At 47.7% G+C, this 15,505-nt stretch overlaps 1 protein-coding gene across 1 annotated transcript in view; it reads left to right on the forward strand.

Annotated features, from left to right (window-relative positions):
- Positions 1-15,057, forward strand: part of sgsm1a (small G protein signaling modulator 1a) — a 118,158-nt gene extending 103,101 nt beyond the window's left edge. The window contains exons 21-25 of the mRNA XM_041202425.1: positions 160-242; positions 5,232-5,341; positions 11,166-11,262; positions 14,135-14,302; positions 14,969-15,057. Of these exons, the coding sequence (XP_041058359.1) occupies positions 160-242; positions 5,232-5,341; positions 11,166-11,262; positions 14,135-14,302; positions 14,969-15,057 (547 nt within the window). The remainder of the gene's footprint in view (positions 1-159; positions 243-5,231; positions 5,342-11,165; positions 11,263-14,134; positions 14,303-14,968) is intronic.
- Positions 15,058-15,505: the final 448 nt, after the last annotated feature.

Here is a 15,505-nt window from a genome sequence, read left to right on the forward strand (position 1 = left end):
CTTTACTTTGGAGAAATGCTGGCTTAGAAGGGATAATGAACAAAACTTCTAAAATTTATGAAGGGACTGAATGCAACTTGGATTGTATGAGAAAGATACAGATCGTGGGACTAAAGTTCACATCATTAATTATTTTGACACTGTTTGCTCCTTCTGCAGTTATATCTGGCAGCACCTAGAGATTGGTTATGTGCAAGGAATGTGTGACCTCCTGGCCCCCCTGCTGGTTGTCCTGGACGATGGCAAGTTTATGATTTAATTAAACTTACGTGTGGTCGAGCAGCTAACAATGTTTTTTTTCAGTCGATATTAACTTAATAATACTAAATTGAAGTAATCCCGCAAGGATTTTGATGTCCGTCTGGTTGTTTTGCAACTGCGGTGTAAGTAATTCAGTTACTTCTGCGGACGAGGCTGCTATCTGGCAGTGAGGGCTACAGCTCTGCTCTTAAACCCACAGCCGCAGGAGGAGGCCTTTCAGCCTCGTGGTTCATGCCATTCAGTCCGATCGTGGTGGATTCGCATCTTAACGTCATTCACTCACCTTTGTTCTTTCTCCCTGAAAACCCTTACCTATCAACAAATCTATCGCCGATCTCAGTTTTGAAAATTTCAAGTGACTCCCAGCCAGTCAACAGCTTTTTTTGCGGAAGGAGTTCCAGATTTCCTCTACCCTTTGTGTGCAGAGCTATATTCCGATGTCACCCCTGAATGCTTGCTTCTAATTTGAAGGTTATGCCCATTTTATTCTGGATTCCTCCATTGACTGAACTGTAGGCTCCTAGCTTGAGCATGTTTTAAGGCTGGGCTGACTGGCTTCATTTTTAAGCTCTAGAACTGTTACACAGACATTAATATTAGACTTATTACAGTGACCAGTCATCCTGGTTTTGTGGGACAGTCCCAGTTTTACATTAAAGGTCCTGGTGTCCCCATGGTTTTCTCCAGAATGCTCAGATGTTTAGCTTTTCACCTTTCCTGCCTCTCACACAGCATCAGTGTCTCTCTCTCTCTCTCTCCACACTGAGTCCCCTCCCCCTTTACCCTGCCCCTCACTTTCCGTTTACTGTCGGGCAGCCAACATCGGCAGGAAGGAAAACACTCTCTCGTGCTGCGCCGCACTCTGCCGAGCTGTGCCAAGACGCTCCGGCCTGTGCAGAAAATAATCCTTCTCGCTGGCATTGGAGGCCTGAGGGAATCCAGCTGGGTAACGGCAGAAGATTGACAACGGTGCTCACCGACTGGCAGCCACACTTGTAGAGGTAGCGCCAGTCGGCGCTGAGCGGAGCTGGCAGGCAAGTCCTGTTGAGCTGTGAGACGCAACCAAACTTGTCATTTGGTTTGAAGATCCTCGCGTGCTTTCCTGTGCCTTGCGGCTCTGGTTCTTCACACTTGAGGTAGGCTCGCTGCTTGCTGGCATCTGGCTGGCTGAAAACGTCTGTATTTTATTGTTAGAAGTAGAAGGATCCATCGTGACATCGTGTGTAAATGCCCATGAAATTAGCGAGGCTTTTCAATGTTCCGATGATTTGGCTTTTATTGATAATAGTGCTGTTATGTCACCGAGGGGCCCTGACTCCCCACGCTCCAGGTCCCACTCCCTCCCGCCCAATCAAACAGTTGCATAGGGTGGCCCAGCCCCTTCGCCCACCACCCCCCCCCCCACGCCCCAACTCCGGCCTGGGAGCAAGGTTCAAAAATATTGATGGAGGAGGAGGAATGAAGATTGGAATCCAATTTCCCCTTTTCTTTCTTTTGTCATTTCCTAAGCCAAGGAACAACCTTTTGAAAGGGAGAATTGTCCATTCCCAAACTCAAAACAAATAATCGTGCACTGATTCTGTCGCTGGCCGCTGAGATTAATCAGTTGCCAGCAGACTGGAGAAATCAACTGCTGTTGATTTGACCTCCAAATTCCTTCTGCAGAGGATATTTGCAATCTACAAGATACCAATATCGGACTGAATCTTTCACAGTCGACGGTCGCTGTAGACTATTCCAGCAGTTATTTACCATATGACAGGAGGAACCCGGGATATCTCCCCTGACTGAGCCTTTAGATCCATTGTCACCAGGCATTATAATGACAGTGGACTGCAAAAGGCTCAGTCAGTCTGGTGTTGTTACCTTTGTTCTGAATTGCAACTATCTGCCGGAACAGTACGTCCTCTGCAGAAGTAATTTGGAGGTCATCTCAACAACAGTTGATTCCCCCAGTCTGCTGTCAACTGTGTAATCTCAGTAAACCAGCAACAGAATCGGTGCACGATTATTTGTTTTTACTCTGTAAGAGCCTAGAGATGGGCAATTCTACATTTCAAATGGTTGTTCCTTAGCTTGGAAAATGACAAAGGAAGAGAACGGGCAATTGGATTCCTCCAACAACATTTCTAACCTTGTTCCAAGTTCTGAAAATACCAGAAGAGAGTTGTGTAGACCATTCAGTGGCACAGGGTTTTGGTGCTCCATCGTACATTGGCTCAGATTTCATACAAACAAGAGCCTTCCTGTTAACGAAAGAGGAAAGGCTAAAGATCAAGTCAGTCCAAGGCATCTGACACACTTTCTAATGCTGATCAGTAGTGTTGGCAGAAACCTCAGAGAAGCTCGGCCTATTATTTTCTTGGCTAAAAGACAACACTTAAACTATGCGGAACCAAAAGAAGGACAAATAGTTTTAAAAAGGCCAGAGACAGAAAAGGTAATTTATTTACTCCTTGCCTGACATTTCTAAATTTACTGTCCAACAAACATTTTCATAAAGCTCCCGTGTAAGGAATCAATAAGTGACATTGGTCAAGATTGTGCATTGCACAGTAAAGTTACAGTGGAATAGAGGATTCTGGCTGGGTCCTTGTGACAAATGTAAGCCTTGGTTCAGTTTTTTTTAAGAACATCCGGCAGAAATATCATTAAAACAAAAGACTATGGTTTTTAACTGCTGTCTTCAATAATTGGGTGTATTAATACCGTTGCCAACTCTGGCTGGACATATTCCGATGCTGTCATCACATCTGCCCCTCTCCCAGACTCCTGCCATTGGTCGCCCAATATGTCAGTTATCGTGGAGCCCGCCTCCTCAAGGCTTTTCATTGCGTCCCAGTTTTGCCTTTTGAAAATCTGGTCACTCTAACAGTAATGAAAGTGCTCAGTTATTAGGGATGGCACAAGTCTGGCCCCTTCCTCGTTCCTGCGCTCCTGCACTCCTGCTCACCCGAGCCATCTTCCACTTTATCTGGAAGTCAGAAGTGGACTGTGTTCACAGGAACACAATGTACAAACCTCTAGTTAAAGGGGGAGAAAAATGTATCCAACATTGCCCTCATCCTGATGGTCACCCTTGTGTTTGGCTGCATCGAGCTGCACGTTGACCCACAGTACGCAAGTGCCACTACATGCTGAGGTTCTACCTGTCCCCGGTGTTGCGAAGGATGGTTCTGGCCACGCTGCCGCGGAACGCTCCAAGTAGTTGGACCGTGCTGTACCACGTGTCCCTCATGGAAATATTTATGCAGAGAAGCACCTTTGACCACAAGCCCATCAGGCAATGGTCTGCATGTAACGTCCTAGAGGCCTTGCTGGAAAAGGAGATGGTGGGTCCTGTGGGATGGTCCCCCGCGCAGACTGTCAAAGTCATTTGGCAGAATGCCTCATCTCCAGAACTTTCCACAAGCATCAAGATGTAGCTTGGCTGGTAATGAGAAAGGCCCTCCCCATCAGATCCTTCCTGCGCGCCTGGAGTCTCACCCCCTCCGAGGTTAACCTCGAGGTGGCAGTGGTGGGGAAGAGACCGTTGTCCACCTCCTTGTGGAACGAGACTTTGCAAAGAAGGTCTGGAGAGAGACGCAGTGGTTTCTGTTGAGGTTCACGCCGAGCAGCTCCATGATGCAGGACTCTGCACTACGGGCTGTTCCCAGGGACACACACCGGGACAAACATCAATAGTTGCTGGAGGATTATAAACTCGGTGAAAGATGCTCTTTGGTCTGGCCGAAACCTGCTGGTCTTCCAGTGTAGACAGTGTTGAAGACTGGCACATTCCTAGGTCCAAGACTACGTGCTGAGGGACGCAGTAAAGCTTGGGGCAGCCGCTGCAGAGGCGCAATAGGGAAAGGTCGCTGTCACAGACTTTTCAGCCATAGTACTCTGAGGGGCTGGAAATTGTATAGACACCACCGCAACACCCCCCCCCCCCCCCCCCCCCCCCCCCCCCCCCCCCCCCCCCCCGGCTGTATGACTCACATTGAATGTATACGGTAAATATTACATGTACCACAATTGGATTGAAGCACCTCAGAGTGCAACATGATCTATGTAGAAAATTTGAATACAATTGCACTTTCTGTGATGGCCATTTTGACATGTTTTGTAATGTTCTTTTAGATATTTTATGAATGAAGTTTACTTTTGCAAAATATGCTCGGGAAGGCATGGGGAGGTGGGCATGGCATGGGTGGGTATGGCATGGGTGGGTATGGCATGGGTGGGTATGGCATGGTAGAGCAGGGAAGGCATGGGGAGGTGGGTATGGCATGGGACGACAGGACGGCATGAGAGGGTGGGAGAATGGGGGGTGACATAGGAGGGAGGGAGGAAGATACGGAAGGGAAAGAGGTGAGGAGAGGAACAGCATAAGAAGTAGGGAGAAAGTGGCTTGGGTTGGGAGGTTGGGTGGACAGAATGGGGGAGTCGTGCATGGGAGGGGATGGAATATCATGGGAAGGGGAGTAACATGGGGGAATGGCATTGGAAGGGACAGCTGGGAGGGATGAAATGGAGGATGAGGATGGCATAGGAAGAAGGATTGGGATGGGGGACGGGGGAATGGGACGGCGATGATATGAGAGGGATGAAAGAAATGGGATGGATATGGCATGAGAGGGATGATTTGGGAAGGCTGGAGTAGCATTGGGTTAGGTATTTAAAGCAGTACAGTTCCAGCACTGATACAGGTACAGATTTGCTCATTTCATCGCAAATGTTTTGCAGGTCTCTGCTAGTTAGGAATAATTTAGTTGTTGTGATATGAGTCTGGAATGAAAAATCGAATGCTTGTCTTTGTTTCCAACCTGCAAGTGCACAGTCCAGTCATAGGATTGAAAATGAGGAGTCAGTGCTTTGAGAAGTGTGCTTTCTTGATTCCCACCCCACCCATGGGGACATCTACAGATGAACTTGCAATCCTTCTGCTTATTCCTCCCTCACCATTCTGCCTTGCTGCCCTTGTACAGAGGCCATGGCGTTCAGCTGCTTCACCCAGCTGATGAAGAGGATGAACCAGAACTTTCCGCACGGAGGGGCCATGGACACTCACTTTGCCAACATGCGTTCTCTCATCCAGGTACACTTCGCTCCCCCTCATTTTACCCTTTACAGTGCTGTAGAACCAGATGTTCATCACACAAGTTACCCGAGGCAGAAAAATTATTGTTTAAACTTGTATCGAACCTTGGTTTGACCACAATTGGAATACAGTGTATAGTTCTAATCCCCATATTATTAAACCGATATAGAGGCACTACAGAAGGCTGCCACATAGATTGGTTGGGCTGAGTAGCATAGATATTATTTAAATGGAGAAATACTAAAGAAAGCTGCAGCACAGAGAGATTTGGGGGTCCTCGTGCATGAATCACAAAAAGCTAACGTACAAGTTCAGCAGGTAATAGGGAAGGCTAATGGAATGTTGGCCTTTATTTCAAAGGGAATGGAGTATAAAAATAGGGAAGTCTTGCGCTGAAGCTATACAAGGTACTAGTTAGACCACACCTAGAATACTGTGAACAGTTTTGGTCCCCTTATCTAAGGAAAGATACACTGGCATTGGAGGCAGTCCAGAGAAGGGTTCACTAGGTTGATCCCGGGGATGGAGGGATTTTCTTATGAGGAGAGGTTGGGTAGGTTGGGCCTGTACTCACTGGAGTTTAGAAGCATGAGAGGCAACCTTGTTGAAACATATAAGATTTTGAGGGGGCTTGACAGAGAGGTTGTTTCCCCTTGTGGGAGAATCTAGGACCAGAGGAATAATCTCAGAGTAAGGGGGCGCCCATTTAAAACAGAGATGAGGAGGAATTTCTTCTCTCAGAGGGTAGTGAATCTGTGGAATTCTTTACCGCAGAAGCTGTAGAGGCTGGGTTGTTAAGTATATTCAAGGCTGAGATAGACAGATTTTTAATCAGTAAGGGAATCAAGGGTTATGGGGAAAAGGCAGGAAAGTGGAGTTGAGGATTATAAGATCAGCCATGATCTCATTGGATGGCGGAGCAGACTCGATGAGCCGAATGGCCAACTTAATGGTTTATGGTTTTATGGTCTTATGCTTTTAAATGGAAGCTAGCTAAGTACATGAGGGAGTAAGGAACAGAAGGTTATGCTGAAAGTGTTTGCTGAAGTAGGGTGGGAGGAGACTTGCGTGGAGCATAAACCACTTGACCTTAATTCTGTTTCTGTGCTGTACGTTCAGTGTAAAAGCCAGTTCCTTTAGAGAAGGAAATCTGCTGTCCTCACTTGGCCTGGCCTGCATTTGACTCCAGACCCACCAAAATGTACTCCCCTCTGAAATACCACTCAGTTCAGGGGCAATAAGGGATGGACAACAAATGCTGGCCTTGCTAGCAATGCCCAAATCCCGTGAAAATAGAAATTGGTGGCAACACTTTCAGCTGTTTAGGTCCTAAGCTCTGGAATTCCTTCCCTAAACCCTCTCCGCTTCTCCCTCTGTTTTCTACTTTTAAGACATTCAAATTACATACCTAGAATGGGCTGGTTGTCTTATGAGGAAAGGTTAGACAGGCTAGGCTTGTATCCACTGGAGTTTAGAAGAGGCGACTTGATTGAAGCGTATAAGATCCTGAGGGTGGATGACAGGGTGGATGTGGAGGGGGTGTTTCATCTTGTGAGAGAATTTAGAACTAGGGGGTCATTGTTTAAAAATAAGGGGTCATCCATTTAAAATGGAGATGAGGCAGAATTTTTTCTCTGAGGGTCGTGAATCTTTGGAGCTCTCCTGAAAAGGCGGTGGAAGAAAGTCTTTGAGCATTTTTAAGGCAGGGATGGGTAGATTCTTGGTAAGCAAGGGGGTGAAAGGTTATCGGGGGTAGGCGGGATGCAGATTTGAAGTTACTATTAGATCAGCAAAGATCTTATTGAATGGCAGAGCAGGCTCGAGGGGCCGAGTGGCCTACTCCTGTTCCTAATTCGTATGTAAAAAGGATAAGATTAGCAGAGGCAAATGTGGGCCCATTACAGGCAGAGACAGGAGAATTTATAATGGGGAATCAGGAAATTACGGAGAAACTAAACAAATAGTTTGTGTCTGTCTTCATGGAGGAAGATACAAAAAAAACTCCCAGAATCAAGGGACTAGCGGGAATGAGGAATTAGTCTTAGTGAAAAAGTAGTACTGGAGAAATTAATGACCAGAAGTTGATAAATCCCCTAGACCTGATGATCTACAACCCAGAGTGTTGAAAGAGGTAGCTGTAGAGTGTATGTGTTGGTGGCCATCTTCTAAGATTCTATAGATTCCGGAATGGTTCCTGCAGATTGGAAGGTGGCAAATATCACCCCACTATTGAAGAAAGGAGGGAGAGAGAAAACAGGAAACTACAGTAGGAGGGAAAATGCTAGGATCTATTATAATGGATGTGATAACTGGACACTTAGGAAATAATGGTAGGATTGGGCAGAGTCAACATGGATTTATGAAAGGGAAATCATGTTTGACAAACCTGTTAAGAGTTTTTTTGAAGATGTAACTAGCAGAATAGATAAGGGGGAACCAGTGGATGTGGTGTATTTGGATTTTCAGAAGGTTTTTGATAAGGTCCCACACAAGAGGTTAACAACATTAGAGCACATGGGATTGGGAATAATGGCATGGTTTGAGAATTGGTTAACGGGCAAAAAACATGTTGAAGATTCCTGGCACTATTTTAAAAAAAGGAGATAATCCCAGTGATCTGGAGAACATTCATCTCTCAACCAACACTGCACAAATTGGGCAATTTGTTGCTGTTTGTGGGATCTTACTGTGTATAAGTAATATTGCCTATATAATAATAGAGCCTGCTCTGATTTTTGTTTCTTTCTCGAGGAACATATAGTGCAGACTGTAACTTTATACAATGTTATGAAACCCAAACTTACCTTATTGTTGAGCTGCGGAGGTTGGGAACTTTTAAGTCCTGACAAATCTTGGACTTCCTGCACGTGAGCAATGTGGCAGATCTGCATCTCTCAGCTCTTCAGCCCAGGACAGGCCCAGCGTGCCTGCGCATAAAGAGAAAGGAAAAACAGGCATGAAAACCCAGGTCAGTTGACAGGGAGCTGAGCACCATGAAAGACTAGCTTCTCAAGCAAGGGACAGGGAGACATGTTAGGGAGAGGCCCCAAGAAGGAGTTCCAGGTAAGGGACATAGACAGGGGACAGAAACAGGTCCCAGTTAAGTTAAGGAACAAGAGAGGAGCAGCAGAGAAATCAGTGTCAAATTAGACAAAGGGCTGAAGGGAGCAGGTTTTAAGTAAAGAGGACTCAGGAGAAGCCCTGAAGATCCAAGAAGGCAGCAGAAGGTTGGTGACTCTGTGCTGCGGACCGTTGGGGAAATGGTGCCCCTTTGGAGCTGTAGTGTTCTGCTCGGCGCAGCCAGAGGTCTGAAGTTGCGCCTGCAATTTGGTGTTTTGAGTGTAGATTTGGGAATCCAGGGAAACGAGATCGTGGGAGACGAGATTGAAATCCTGTGCAGCGGGCCGTTCTTGATGCCGTCCGAGTTGGAACGACTTTTTGAGAGAATTCCAAAGCGAGACCTTTTGAAGGTGAAGACTGGAATCCCTCATGAGAGAGTTTCAGTGAGATTGGTTGACTCACAGTGTTACTGACGTCTGGGTGGTTTGTTGAGAAATCCATGGGCTCTGTCTTGGTTGCATCTGTCATTTATTGTGTAGTGTGGTGTGTTCGACCACGGTTGGTTTGTTAATTCACATGTACCTCATTATTAACTTTACATGAGTATAAGATCGACATTGTAAATTGTTTTATCTTTCTGACCTTGTTCAGTAAAGTTTATTTTTGTTTGTTCAAAATCTCTGGAATCTTGTGGCATTCTTCACTTAGCACATGTCTTGAATCTCAAACTTTGTCTAGTTTAAATAAAATGTTATTGGTCCCTAACCGGATCTTACCAGCAACCTGGTGGTCTGGCCTCGGAGCATAACAATGAGATCATGGAGACTTGTGAAGCTCTGGGAAATGAACTTGAACTGCTCCTGGCGATTTTTGAAACATTTTTGACTTTCTTGAAGATGGAATTTAATGGGTATTGGTGACCATAGGTGGGATACATCAGCTCTCAAGATCTATGCAAGAGCAGATGAGACCCCCACTGAAACTTATGTCTCTCATAAGATTGGCCGTTGTCACCCATCCTATTTGAGTTCATTGATTATGGTGTGTTGTTTTGAAGTATTTCTGGATGTGTAGCATTATGTTGTTGGAAGACACACATTGGGAGCTACCACTTCCTACTCACCCATGGAATATGGTGCCTCAAGATGTAGAACATGTCAAAGGGACATGCTAAGGCATTGATTGGACAATATAAATTATATGTGTCCAAGTTGCTTGTTCATATTAGTACCAGTTGGCTCTGGTGAATGACTTTTAACCTGGATATAGTCACATAAACATGGCTCTCCAGAAGCACACGAAGAAAGATAAAGGATGTTTGGGTCTTTCTCACCTCCAGTAAAGTCCCTGTGTGGCCCACAAGGCACATGTCCAGTTCTCCAGCATTGGAGTGGCCTTTGTTACCTCAAGAGTGTTAAATCCAGGACCCAGCTGTTGGCTGGAGCCAAGGCAAAAGGGGAAAAGATTTTGGGCAGGGATTCTCTGTCTTATTCCAGCCTGTCTCTGGGCACTGGAAAGGGAGGAGCAGTCTCACTGGGGGCATGACTCTTTGCCAAAGATGCCAAAGGCGAGAGCAGAATCAAGCAGTTGGTGACGAGCAAGACTGGTAAAAGGCATTGAGTTTGGATGTCCAGCATGTGGCAAGTTGTCCTTTGTAGCTACTTTCATTGAGTGGAAGATGAGTGTCATGTAGCCGATGTAAAATCTATGAGCCTTGAGATTAAAGCTTCTTTAAGGCATTATCTGAAGGCTGGATATTTGAACATGCAATTAAACATCCAGGGTTCACTGGCTGCCATGCTTCAATTGTATAGAGGCAAGTGGTATTTTACCCCTTTGTGGGCTCATTGTATGTTTATTGCTTTTAAGTATTGTACCATCCATTTGGGCGTGCACACATTGGTAGGAGGACACAGTTGCCAATTACATTGCTGTGGTTTGTTAGCGTCATGTCAATTATATCGTTAAGGTTAAGAGAAACAGGTGATGGGTAGTAATTGCCTTTGAACACATATAAATAGAGGATAGCTGGGACCCTGGGTTGAGTAACAATAAATAAAAGCTCTGTGTCCTGGGCTGGGATTTTCTGGCCTTGTTGTGGGTAGGACTCGCTGCGGGCGAGGCAGCGCCCCAGCCAGAAGTCCATTGACTTGCGGCGGGACCGGAAGATCCTGGCGGTGGGCGGGTGCAGAAAATCCCGCCCTTAGTTTCGGCTTCACCAATCAGCTTGAATCCTATGAACAACCATATTCTCTTACTTTCAGAAGAGTTAGGCTAATGTGAGCATTCCATTTGAATTCCTTTGGCTAATATCAGTCAGGGGGTAATTGTTAATCCTGGGCACACCATCCGAATCATGGCAAGTACTTGGGCACAAATTATAGCTTTTATGAGACTGCAAGAGAGGGAGCAACCACTCAAGGAATGATTTTCTGGTGCAAACTTTGGGTTGGAGGACGAAGTGACACTGAGGAAGGTTTGAGTCACTGGCAAAGAATGAGTTGGAGAAACAGAGACAGACCAGAGTCTTTAACAAAGTGAGACGTCTGCAGAAGGAACTTTGGTAAACTCCGAGCTTAGGAGAAATGGGAGAAAGTTTATAGGATCAATAACCATATCAATACTGCCGAAAGCAGAGGGAGCAATCAGCAAGTTAGTGGCAGAGAGAGAGAGAGAGGTCGGAGCCCAGAGGGGTGAGGGGAATTGCCTGTCAGAGCTGGAACTGCTCCTTGTACAATCTGTGTTTGTGCCTCTGTTCCAGATCCTGGATTCAGAATTATTCGAGTTAATGCACCAGAATGGGGACTACACCCACTTCTACTTCTGCTATCGCTGGTTTCTGCTCGACTTCAAGCGAGGTAGGTGTAAGTGGTTATACTGGGCCGTACCTCTTCACATCTTATTCTCCTCTTCTTTGTTCCCCTGCTGCGTCCCTCTTCAGACCATTTGCCACTTTGATTTACTAGCTAGGACAAAGTGGAGATGGTCTGTGCCTCAGAGCAGCAGTGGCTGCGGGTCATACACCCACCAGGGGCCCAGAATCGCAGAGCGACCCAGGCCAGAGGGGAGAGATGGTGGGGAGGGGTGTAGGGAGGGTGGTCAGCAGCAAGTGCAAGGGGCCGGCTCTCAGCCTGTTCCCTCTTCCCAGTGCCGGATCCCTCAATCAGGAGCTGATTAAATAAGGGACCCATCGCCGGGGGAACCACAGGCAACCCGCATAGGTTTGCTTACTGTGCTCCCAGCATGGCGACAGGACCGCCCGCTGCTGGGTGAATCCCAGCGGCCGTGGGGTGAGGCCCTTTAGTGAGCTTTAATTACCCAGTTAAAGGGCCTCAGTTGGCGGTGGGATGGGAAGGCCATTCATGGGCTTTTCCACCGCAAACCCATCGGGGTGGAGGCAGGAAGGTGGCAGGGTCCCCGGCCATCATCATCTGCCCCATTAGATGCCCACCCCACCTCCAGCTCGTCACAGGGGCTAGAGCGTAAAATACCAGCCTTAGGCAGCAGAGATTTGGACAGCCTGAAGTTTGCAGAGGTTAGAATGTGGGAGGCCGGCCAGAAAGTGCATTGGAGTAGCCAAGCCTAGGAGTAAGAAAGGCATGGATGATGTTTGCAGCCGCAGATGACCTGAGGCGGGGTGGAGTCCGGCGATGCTAATGATGTGGAAGTTGGCAGTCTTAGTGATGGCACAGATATGTGGTTGATCACCGTTAACCTCAATGAGTGAAAGTGGGGCAAATTGGAGTGTGAACAGCCCTGGCACTCAAATCCATGAGTCAGTGGTTGGGATCCGTGCCTTCCATCAACCTACCTCAATCCACTGTGCAATAAATAGCTATCTCCACAGCACCCCCACCTCCATACCTGAGTATAGGTTTATCAGTGCCCAGCCACTAAAGAGGGAACTTTTTAACATCACTTTACCTCTGTTCCTCTTGGCCTGCTGAGCCCTCCCTTTCTGCTCCATGAGTACAGACCTTATTCTGGGTGTTGGTGGACTAAGGGATCTTCTGAAGCCACAGAGACGTCGGATCAGCCAGCAGGGGTACAACAGGCCAAATCTTGCCCCCTTTAAAAACAATAGGGGGTAGCACCATTTCTGGGCCCCGACCCTGTACTTCCTGGCAACACACTCAATCTGCTGGGTGCAGCCACCTAATTGGCTGCCTCTTGAGTCTGCCATCCAATGGAGGACAGGAGTGGGTTCCTGAGGCTGCAGGCTCTCTTATTGGGCCCGCAGCTGAGGTGAATGTTGCTGCTAGCAGGATGGGGACCACGAGGGCTCCTTCATCTTGAGGTGCCCCCAGAAGAGGTTTGGATTTTTTTAGTATAAATTCCTGCCGTGTAGTGTAAAAGGTTAACATCAGAAACCTACATTGCTGATGTAATGATGATGTCCGGTCAGGTGACTGAGAAGTGCTAAGTGAGATCAGTAAGGAGGAGAAGCTCCAACCTCATGGAGAGGTCCAAATATGCAAATACGTGCTGCAAAGAAAGAGTAATGGTTTGGAGAAACGACAGACTCGAGCAGCATACTTTGAGATAATAGATTATCCCCAAAACCCCTGTTTAGACCTGACCACACAAGCCACCGCTGCCAGACCAACCCTGAGGATGGGGTTGGGAGAAAGCTGTCCGCAGGATGGCCTGTGGCCCCACACTCTGCCCGCTGATCAATTCTGCTCCAGTGGTGCTGGGTGGATGGAGGAGGCTTGGCAGGCTCCTACCCAGCCAACCGCTGGCAAGTCACCTCCAGGCACTGCCAGGCTTGGCCCTCATTGTTTTGGGGGGGGGGGGGGCGCATCCATCACTGGGAAGATCCAGGGGGCTCCCCAATCATCACTGTTTACATTGGCTACCCACTGCTGCCAGGCAGATGGCACTTGCCAGTGACAACCAGCCTCTGGCAGGAAGTCCCCCCTTCGAGCCCGCCTCTGCAGAATTGGTCGCGTCCTTGACTTGTGTTTCCTGGCCACCACCCCACACACTGTCCATTCAACATTTGAATTGAACCCTCTGCAAGATCATTCAAGAGTCAGCCCTGCCTCCTGTTAAAACTGCACCCAGCGAATCCCTGTTCATTGTAGCACAACGTAGCTTTAAACTATCAGTGCCAAACATACAACGACAAGACAGCTGGGAATGAGTATGTGTGTGCGTACGTGTGTCCATTGAGGTAGATCAGTTCGATTAGACAATCAATATAGTAGCACCAATAATTTTAATGATCAAGTACAATTGGTGACACAGTGACGAGGCAGCAATAAAAAAGATAGATTTTACCCTCAATTATTTGACAAACTGGCAATTGCCTGTTGAAACTGTCCCATTGTTTGTCGCTCCAGTTCTGCCGCTCCCTCTTACAACAGTTGTTTGCAACACCATGCAGCAGCCATGCAATTGCCCCCCCACTGTCCTTAGCCAATCAGTAACACTGGCCCATTTAACCCAAATGCAAACACACTTCTATTTTATTTCTCCCTGACCCTTTTCAGCAGGCACACCTCACAATGAGCTACAGTTAGGGCAGTTTAGTTTAGCCTCACATATGAAGAATGATTATATGGGTGGAGGACATCCCGATGCTCCTGGAACTAAGGCCTAACGTTTTCAGGAGATGAGGCAGCAGAGAGAGCACAGCTACCTGTTGTTCTCCTCTATTCCCCCAACCCCACCTGTATCTTTGCCGCTTCGGGTTTCTGCAGCCTGTGCCCTCTTTGCCCTCTGCAGAGTTAGTCTACGGTGACGTGTTTTCGGTCTGGGAAACTATTTGGGCAGCAAAGTACACCTCGTCGGCTCACTTTGTGCTCTTCATTGCGCTGTCGTTGGTGGAGCTTTACCGAGACATCATCCTGGAAAATAACATGGACTTCACGGACATCATCAAATTCTTTAACGGTGAGCAAGAGAGGGGCGGGTAGCGAGCTGGGATTGTCCGGGAACAGCTGGGGGGACGCCCTTCAGGTCGGGCCCCCACGGCTGTCGATGTGAGCGGAAGCTGTTGGTAAGCTGCCTTCGACCTCCACCACTTGGAGGAGAGAGACATGAAAGTGAGCAACTACCCACCCTGTCCACGCTCTTGGGGGTTTGAGGGAGTAAGGTTATAGAGAAAGGAGTAGGCCATTCAGTCCCTCGAGCCTGTTTTGTCTTTCAGTTATATCAGGGTTGATTTGTACCTTTCCCCCATTCCCCACTCTGGTTCTATAATCCTTATTACCCTTTAACTACTCCATTCACCCAAGTGCCAACAGCTCATCCCTGTTACTTTGCATGACTGGGAGGGAGGCTGGCGAAAGATCTGTATCATTAGATGGGTAATCTCATCTTCTTTATCCAGAAGGGAAACATACTCGGGTTCCTGGAGTGGAAGGGCCTGGTTATAACTCATTGAAACACCCGGTGCCTCCCTTCCTGGTCTTACACCATATTTCAGAGAGGATATTTCACTCCTCTGACTGGGCTGGAGGTGACCTTTGCTTCCCCCACCGAGGTGGAAGGTTGAGCCCACGAGGGCCCGCCTGACCTCTGAACCCTGCTAACCATCACTTCTGCTCTACCTTCTAGAAATGGCCGAGCATCACGATGCGCAGCAGGTGCTGAAGCTGGCGCGTGACCTCGTTTACAAAGTGCAGACGCTGATCGAAAATAAATGAGGAGGAGGAGGAGGAAGAAGATGAGGGCACCCAGGCAGCACATCAGCCCAGGGTTGTGGGTGAAGCCTTGAGCCTTGCAGCTGTCCAATCCACACATTGTTATTTCCAGTGTTACCTTTGCGTGGGGACCACTGTGTGTTCTGTTGCAGTGAGAGGTGTTGAAGGGTGTAGTTCCCTCTTCTCGCAAGGCTGCAGCTGAAAAACTCCTGAATTTCCCCATGGTGGCGGCTTCTGCAGAAGCGCACAGCTGCTGATTCCGTGGACGTTTTCCTGCGTACGATCCCCCTTTGCTTTGTCCGTGTATATTCAGTACATCAAGGTGCCCAAGGTACCGAGCCAGGGGTGTGTTTGCGGGGGGGGGGGGGGTGGACCATTTAAAACTGAGGAATTCAGGCTGTAAGAAGCGATGTCGGGAAAGATCCTTCTCAGCCTGGATGTGCCGCCTTAC

This window comes from Carcharodon carcharias, chromosome 13, assembly GCF_017639515.1.
Source record: "Carcharodon carcharias isolate sCarCar2 chromosome 13, sCarCar2.pri, whole genome shotgun sequence".
Lineage (NCBI taxonomy): Eukaryota > Metazoa > Chordata > Chondrichthyes > Lamniformes > Lamnidae > Carcharodon > Carcharodon carcharias.